The sequence below is a fragment of the Tupaia chinensis genome, unplaced genomic scaffold, assembly GCF_000334495.1.
Source record: "Tupaia chinensis unplaced genomic scaffold, TupChi_1.0 Scaffold000320_1, whole genome shotgun sequence".
In the NCBI taxonomy this organism is placed as follows: Eukaryota; Metazoa; Chordata; class Mammalia; order Scandentia; family Tupaiidae; genus Tupaia; species Tupaia belangeri.
In genome coordinates, this window is record NW_006159813.1 from 4445708 (window position 1) to 4454371 (window position 8664).

The following is an 8664-nucleotide window of genomic DNA, read 5'->3' on the forward strand; positions in this document are numbered from 1 at the left end:
TGAACTGTGGTCAGCCATGTGGGAGTCTAGCACCTTAACTACCATGCCATCTGCCAGCTCCTTCATGAGCTTTTTGAAGTACTCTTGTATTGTCCTTAAATCTACACTTTCTGTAATTATACAGTGGCGTTAGGGTATGGCCACTTATGAGTGGAATCCACACTATACCTTTTCCTCTCACAAGTAGTTTTTTTCAGTGGGCTGTTTCTGTTAAAAATTCTACACAGACCAGCTGATAGCATGGTGGTTAGGGTGACTAGATCCCACATGGCTGAGTGCATGGTTTGAGTTCCAGATCTAGTGGCTTGAAAAACACATTGGCTGCATACATGTGCCTGCCCAAAATCCTAAAAGGGGAGGGTAAGACAGAGGAGAAGGGAGTGTGATATGACCATCCTCTTAGGGGCTGCTTTCTTATTTTCGCTCTCTGTGTGTCTCTCTATCTCTGGTAAGCTCACATGCCCTCTTGCAAATTAAGAAAAAAAAATTCTATAACCATAGGTCTGTTCATTTTACTAAGCACTACCCTTCCTGGATTCTTTTTTTCTTTATTCATAATAGCGTGTGTGCACACATAAGAATGAGAGAACGAGGGAGAGGAGCACCCTGCACGGGGTCTGATCACACCACAGTTCTTCCTCCAGCCTGTTGGATCTGGAGCACTTGAGTGCATGCCCAGTGTGTTCCAGGCTGACTAGCCCGGGGATTCAAATCACAGTTGTTGGGGGCGGAGCTGGGGGTGAGGAATCCAGCGTTTCTTGCACTCACCAGAGAGAGAGAGAGAGAGAAATCAGCCCCCAGGTGGAATGGCCACGCCATAGTTCCTTCTTCTCTGTTCTTCTTTTCGGATTTTGGGCACACACACGCACGTGCCCAGCCTGATTTTCAAACTGTCAGGTTCAGGACTAGAACTGTGCAATTGACCATGTGGGATCTAGCACCTTAACCCTCACATCATCTGCTTGCCCCTAGATTGTTTTTCTTCCTCCCTCTTCCTTCCTTCCTTCCTTCCTTCCTTTCTTTCTTTTTTTCTTTCTTGAGTTCCTCGGTTTTTGACATTGGGCACATGCACTCACCAGAGAGGAGAAAGACAGAGAGGCACTGAGACGGAAAGTGAGAAATCATATCCTAGAGGGATGGCCATGCTGCAGTCCCTTCTCCTCAGTTCTTCTGGAATTTTGGGCATACACACACACCTGCCCAGTTTGATTTTCAAGCTGCCAGGTCCAGGACTTGATCTGTGATTGGCCATGTGGGAGTCCAGAACCCTAACCATTACACTACCCACTGGCCCTGGATTATTCTTTTTGAAAGAGAATGTCTCCTGGAGAAGTAGCACACTAAATTACGTTAGTATGAACGGCTGTTCAATGTATTCCCTTTTAAGAATTTTTAATTGACAACTAATAATTACATATTTTTATGAGGAAGATATATTCTTCTCATCCAAAGGGACATGGTGCCTTAGGTGCACTGGACACCAACAGTGCAGGACATTTTAGGAGACCAGAAAGAAGTTCAGAAATGGGGACCAGCAGATGGTGTAATGCCTACGTCACTGGACTCCCATGTAGTTGACCACGGTTCAAGTCCTGGACCTGGTGGCCTAAACTCACACTGGTTGCATGTGCATGTGTGCCCAAGATCCCGAGAGGAGAATGGAGGAGAAGGGATTGTGGCATAGCCATCCACCCTGGGGAGTGATTTCTCGCTTTCTGTCTCTCTCTTTCTGGCAAGTACATGCACCTTATAGCAAAAACAAAACAAAACCTCTCCAAAAACAAGTTCAGAAATGAAAACAAGGCCTGGCAATCTGTCAGGCTATTCTGAGTGCCCCACTGCACTAACTCTTTTCATTGTTGCAACAACCCCATGAACTGGGTACTCTCATCACCCTCAGTTTGCAAATGAGGAAATAGAAGCTAAGAGCGGTGAGTGATTTGCCCAGAGTTATACAGCTAGTAAGTGTGCTCACTGGAGAGAGACAAAGAGAGAGAGAGAGAGAGAGAGAGTGAAGAAGCACCCCCCAATGGGGAATGGTCATGTCACAATCTCCTTTCTCCCTCCTTTCCAGGTTTTGAACATGCATGCTCGTACTCCTGGCATGTTCTCAAGCTGCTAGGTCTAGGACCTGAAGTTAGGACTGGAACCATTGCTTCCTGTTTTTCAGTGTGATATGCTGGGGGTCTCCAAGACTGCTCCCAGGCTCCAGGATTCCGTAGGAGGACTTCCAGCGTCACCCTGTATGCAGTGTGACATATTATAGTGAAAAGGGTACAAGTAAAACCTGTGCAGGAAAAGGGATCTTGGGCATGCACACACACGTGCCCAGTTTTCAGGCCACTGGGTCCAGGACTCGAATTGCAGTTGGCCATGTAGGAGTCCAGCAATGTAACCAGTACGCCACCTGCTGGCCTCTGCAGTGTTGTTGTTGTTTAAAGGAACAATTTAGGACTGGCCTTATGGGACCCCAGTTAAACACTGTACATTGGGATCTGGATCCCACAAGTTCAACCACAATTTGAACCCTGTCCCCAGTGGCTGAAAAACACACCAGACGTGTGCATTATGCTTAGAATCCTGATGAGATGGAAAAACTGAAGTGAATAGGTTGAGTGTGACCACGCCCCATTGGAGGGGTTCTCTGTGTGTGTCTCTCTTTTTCTCTCGCTCTCTTTCTTTCTCTCTGGCAAGTACATGCATGTTCTAGTAATTAAGAACAATTTTAAAAGGATCAATGCACACTTTTCTATAAGGATATAGCCCCCTGTCCTCCATAAATCTCACATAATGGCCCAGGAGTAAATGAAGAGAGTGATTCAGGACACTTGGCACAGTGTAGAGCGGTGAGTGTTGCCCAGAGTTATACAGCTAGTAAGTGTGCTCACAGGAGAGAGACAAAGAGAGAGAGAGAGAGAGAGAGAGTGAAGAAGCACCCCCCAATGGGGAATGGTCATGTCACAATCTCCTTTCTCCCTCCTTTCCAGGTTTTGAACATGCATGCTCGTACTCCTGGCATGTTCTCAAGCTGCTAGGTCTAGGACCTGAAGTTAGGACTGGAACCATTGCTTCCTGTTTTTCAGTGTGATATGCTGGGGGTCTCCAAGACTGCTCCCAGGCTCCAGGATTCCGTAGGAGGACTTCCAGCGTCACCCTGTATGCAGTGTGACATATTATAGTGAAAAGGGTACAAGTAAAACCTGTGCAGGAAAAGGGATCTTGGGCATGCACACACGCGTGCCCAGCGTGATTTTTCAGGCCACTGGGTCCAGGACTCGAATTGCAGTTGGCCATGTAGGAGTCCAGCAATGTAACCAGTACGCCACCTGCTGGCCTCTGCAGTGTTGTTGTTGTTTAAAGGAACAATTTAGGACTGGCCTTATGGGACCCCAGTTAAACACTGTACATTGGGATCTGGATCCCACAAGTTCAACCACAATTTGAACCCTGTCCCCAGTGGCTGAAAAACACACCAGACGTGTGCATTATGCTTAGAATCCTGATGAGATGGAAAAACTGAAGTGAATAGGTTGAGTGTGACCACGCCCCATTGGAGGGGTTCTCTGTGTGTGTCTCTCTTTTTCTCTCGCTCTCTTTCTTTCTCTCTGGCAAGTACATGCATGTTCTAGTAATTAAGAACAATTTTAAAAGGATCAATGCACACTTTTCTATAAGGATATAGCCCCCTGTCCTCCATAAATCTCACATAATGGCCCAGGAGTAAATGAAGAGAGTGATTCAGGACACTTGGCACAGTGTTGTCACATAGTATTTGATAGATACTGTCTTCCAGACCATTTGTAGTCTATTAGAGCTGGTAGGGAGCTTAAATGTAATTAATTCTTAAGTAATTAATTCCATCTCTGTTCCCCCTGTCCATCACAGGCGGCCCTTACCAGCTTGAGGTCAACATCTCCAGCACCGGCATACTCCCCAATGGCACCCTCTATGCAGCCAAGGGCTCCCAGGTGGATTTTAGTTGCAACAGCACCTCTTGGCCTCCACCCATGGTCGAATGGTGGTTCCAGAGTTCTACCTATGAGCCCTTGGGAAACAACCTGACCGTCAACTGCTTTGCACTGCTGCAAATGTCGCAAAACCTCCAAGGGAACTACAGTTGCCTGGCCATGAACATGCTCAGCGGCAGACATCGAAAGGTGACCACCGAGCTCCTCGTCTACTGTGCGTAAGAGGCACCCACCACTTCTTCACCTTTACCCTCTCTACACTGTGTATTTGTACTTCTTCCTCATGTCTTCCAAGACATGTCTGTTGCATGGGTCTTAGCATGTTTCTGCAGCTCTCTAAATATGCACTTGTGTCCCCAGCAGCTTCTGCATGCTAAAGATGGAATCTCCCCTTCTAGAAATTTCCTGCTAACCAGGGCTATAAGAGAGTTTCTGTGAACTGCAGAAGGGAACTAATGTCAAGCCTCATACCCTCTTTTTTTTTTTATTGAAGTCAAAGTGTATAATATCCATTTTATTTATTTATTTTTTTTTAAACTTTTGCTGTAGGGCAAAAGTCTTTTTGGAGAGAATCAGAGAGAAACAGAGGAAAAATGAGAAATCATCCCCTGTGGGGATGGCCATGCTGCAGTCCCTTCTTTATTCTTTCAAGGTTTTGGGCATGCACATACAGGCACCCAGTGTGTCTTGAGAATTTTTTGCTATAGGGCACGTGTACTCGCCAGATAGACAGAGACAGAGAGACAGAAAGCGAGAAATCACCCCCCAGGGGGGATGGTCACGCTGCAATTCCCTCCCCTCCATTCTCCTCTCGGGATCTTGGGCATGCACGTACACGTGCCCGGCGTGAATTTTAAGCCACCGGGTCTGGGACTCGAACCGCGGTCGACTACATGGGAGTCCAGCGACATAGCCATTACACTAACTGCTGGTCCCCCCACCCCCCAGTGTGTCTTTCAAGCCACCGGGTCTGGGATTCAAACCTCACTGTCAACCCATGTGGTATCCAGCCCCCTGAACCACCACAGTACTGGTTGGCTCCACATAATCCATTGTAAAATGTACAATTCAGAGGCATTTAGTAAACCCTCTCACTAGCCATCATTTCTTTCTAGTTCCGAACATTCTCATCACACCAAATGGAAACCCTGTACCCATAAAGCATTCACCTACCTCCTCCATAGCCCTTGCCAACCACCAATATGCATTCTGACTCTATGGAGTTACCTATTCTGGATATTTTATGTGAATGCATCATGCAGTATGTGGCCTTTTGCGTCTGGCTTCTTGCACTTAGCATAATGTTTTCACACAATAGCATTGTAACGTACAGTGTCAGTACTGCATTCCATTTTATAGCTAAATAATAGTCCATTGAATGGACATACCACATGTATCCGTTGATCTGTCTTTGGCATTTTTCTTGTGAACCCCTTGTGGCCATCCCAGGCAAATGTCCTCTAGCACTGTTCTGAAACAGCACAGAGAATCTCTTGTGGGGGTAGGGAAATACCAACCCTTCTAGCCCATTTTGTTGCTAATAATAGAAAATGCTAAGTCTATCATTTATAAAGAACAGAGGTTTATTCAGCTCCTGGTTCTGGAGGAGCAAGGTCCAGGGGGTGTATCTGGTAAGGATCATCCTGTTGGCAGAGTCCTGAGGGCACCACTTGGTATCACACAGTAGAGCAGAGCATGTCTCTTGGTCTCATTTCCTCTCCTTCTAACTCCCTAGGGCTCAGCCATGGGGCCTCACTCTGATGCCTACTCACTTCCCAAAGGTGTCTCCTTTGAATACCATAAACAGAATAAGTACGAAGAAGCTGTTCTTTATAGCTTCACAATACAACCAAGTTTCAACACATGCATTTTGGGGGGATGTATTCGAACAGTAGCACCAACCAAACATCCCTGTATACAGATATCTTGGATAAAGGCAAGGTAGAAATCAGAGCATACACCTAATCCACACTAATGACAGAGGCATCAGGACAACAAATGAGTGGGCAGGATAATGACACATTGCTTAATTCCTATGATATTCAGCGCCTTTATCAGCCCCTGTGTTCTCTTTTATCATGACATTTATAAAGTGCTTGTAGGAAATACATGAACAGGAAGAAGAAAATAATCACATGAACCCTAACCATTATTGTGGTTTATTTCTAATCATTTTTCTGGTAGATGTTACATATTCACTCATCAATAATCCAAGTTCATTTCTATTTAGATGTATAATAGAAAATATATGATTGTATATATAATAGATATGGCTATATCATTATTAATGCATAAGGAGTATATTGGATTTGTAGGTTTATATGGAGTATATTGGATTTACAGGTTTATAATCTATTAAATTTATGTTTGTGTTTAGTAATATATGAGCATAGTAAAAAGGAACAAAAATATAAAGGGGGACCAGCAGATGGCATAATGGCTACGACACTGGACTCCCACCAGGTCGACCACTGTTTAAGTCCCAGACCCAGCGGCTTAGAACTCATGCCGGATGCATGTACATGTGTGCCCAAAATCCCAAGAAGAAACTGGAGTAGAAGGGATTGTAACATGGCCATACCCCTGGGGATGGGGCAATTTCTCGCTTTCTGTCTTTCTGTCTCTCTTTCTCTCCAGTGAGCACATGCGCCCTATAGCAAAAATCTGTCCAAAAAAAAAAAGAAGAAGAAGAAAAGGTATACAAAGGAGTATCTGCTGGATGTGGAAATGAATAAGTCTTTCTCTACTGTAACACCTAGTCTTCCATAAGCCCCTGGCCGGAGGCCACCACTGAGTTTCTGAGGACCAGCACCATCCAGCACTGTGATGAGTGATCTGATATGGCTGGCCCCCAACATGGTATGAGCACTTGAAATGTGGGTGGCATGATAGGAGGAACTGGAGTTATCATTTTATTTTAATTTTAATAGCCCTATATGGCTAGCAGGAAATGCAAAGATGAATAAGGTCCTTGGAGATTTAACACCCAGCAGAGGATGCCTGACTGTTGTCAGTAACTCATTTGTGCTAGGAGCTATAGCTGAATATCATAGGAATTAAGGTGTAGTAACTGGGTCTGATGTTTCTCCAAGGCCCTGATCTGTGATCCTTAGAGCCAGCCCAATGGCTAGCCTGAGGGTCTGTGATCAAGTCCAAGTTCTCCTCTGGCTTTTTTGCAGCTCCCCCTCCATCAGCTCTCCAGTGCTGGGCAGAGATGCCATCAGGATCGTTCCTGCTGCAGCTCACCTGTCGCTGGGATGGAGGCTACCCTGACCCCGACTTCCTGTGGACAGAAGAGCCAGGAGGTGTGATCGTGGGGAAGTCAAAGCTGGGGGTGGAAGTGCTGAACCAGTCGCAGCTGTCAGATGGCAAGAAGTTCAAGTGCGTTGGGAGCCACATCGTGGGACCCAAGTCGGGGGTCAGCTGTGTGGTCCAGATCAGTGAGTCTACCTTACCTTGTCCTAGGCTTGGAGTTCACCTGCCTCCTGCTCTTCTGGGAGAGTCATTTGAAAGTAGTTGTGGGAGAGAGATCCTAGAGTGTCAGAGTGTACTGAATTTCTTCTCTTTCTTCTATTGCTTTATGTTTCCTTTCTGTCAAACTCTAAAGATGCTTAGCCAAGCTTCTTGGTTCCGAGCTCTTTCTCATTTGACAAATACTAACCAAGTACCTGCTATGGGCTGGTACCATTTCCAGGTGCTGAGGATGGAGTAGTGAACAAGACAGATAGGGTTTATATACTAGCTATCTCCTGTTATGTAACAAATTAGCCCCAAACTTAGCAGCTTAAAAACAACAATAACAATTTATTATCTCATGATTTCTGTGGCTCAGGAATTCAGGCAGGGCACAGTGGGATGGTTTGTCTTGACTCCATGAGGTTTCGAGTCTCAGCCAGAAAACTTAAAGGTTGAGGGCCTGAAATCATCTAAAAGCCCACTTCTAAGGTGCTCACTCATAGGCCTGGTGAGTTGTTTCCTCTCTGTGTGAGACACTCCTTATAGCTCCTTGAGTGTTCTCCCAACATGGCAGCCGGCTTTCCCTAGAGCACATGATCTAGGAGGGAGTGGTCCAGACATAAGACACCATTTTTTTAAAAAAGAATTATTTATGTGGGGCCAATAGGTGGTATAGTGGTTAAGGCACTGGACCCCCACATGGTCGACCATGTTTCAAGTCCCAGACTGGTGGCTTAAAATTCACACTGGGCATATGTGCCCAAAGTTCCAAGAGGAGAAGGGACAAGAAGGAATTGTGGTGTGGCCATCCCCCTCCCCTCTGTGGGGTGGTTTCTTTCTTTGTCTGTCTCTTTCTGTGTCTCTGATGAGTGTACTTGCCCTATAGCAAAAATCTCTCTCTAAAAAAATATTTATTTATTATTGTTATTATTTTGCTATAGGACACATGCACTCATCAGACAGATGGAGAGAGAGAAAGGGAAAGTGAGAAAGCAAGCCACCTGATTTAGGATTCAAACTGTGGTTGGCCACCTGAGAGTCCAGTGCCTTAACTACCACACTACCTGCTGGCCCCAGCAGCCACCTTTTTTATGACCTAGCTTCAGGAGTTCCATGGTATTCATGGTGACACATTATTTATTAGAAATGAGTCACTAAGTCCAGCTCATATTCACAGAGAATAGAGAGAATTAGGTTCTAATTTTTTTTTTTTTGAGAGGTTTTTGCTATAGGGCGTGTG

General features: G+C 45.5%; 1 protein-coding gene across 4 annotated transcripts in view; it reads left to right on the forward strand.

Moving 5' to 3' along the window:
• Positions 1–8664, forward strand: part of VSIG10 (V-set and immunoglobulin domain containing 10) — a 102627-nt gene that overhangs the window by 80229 nt on the left and 13734 nt on the right. For all 4 annotated transcript variants that reach the window (XM_006151561.3, XM_006151562.3, XM_006151560.3 and 1 more), the window contains 2 exons: positions 3886–4182; positions 7148–7408. In XM_006151561.3, coding sequence (XP_006151623.1) covers positions 3886–4182; positions 7148–7408 — 558 coding nt within the window. The remainder of the gene's footprint in view (positions 1–3885; positions 4183–7147; positions 7409–8664) is intronic.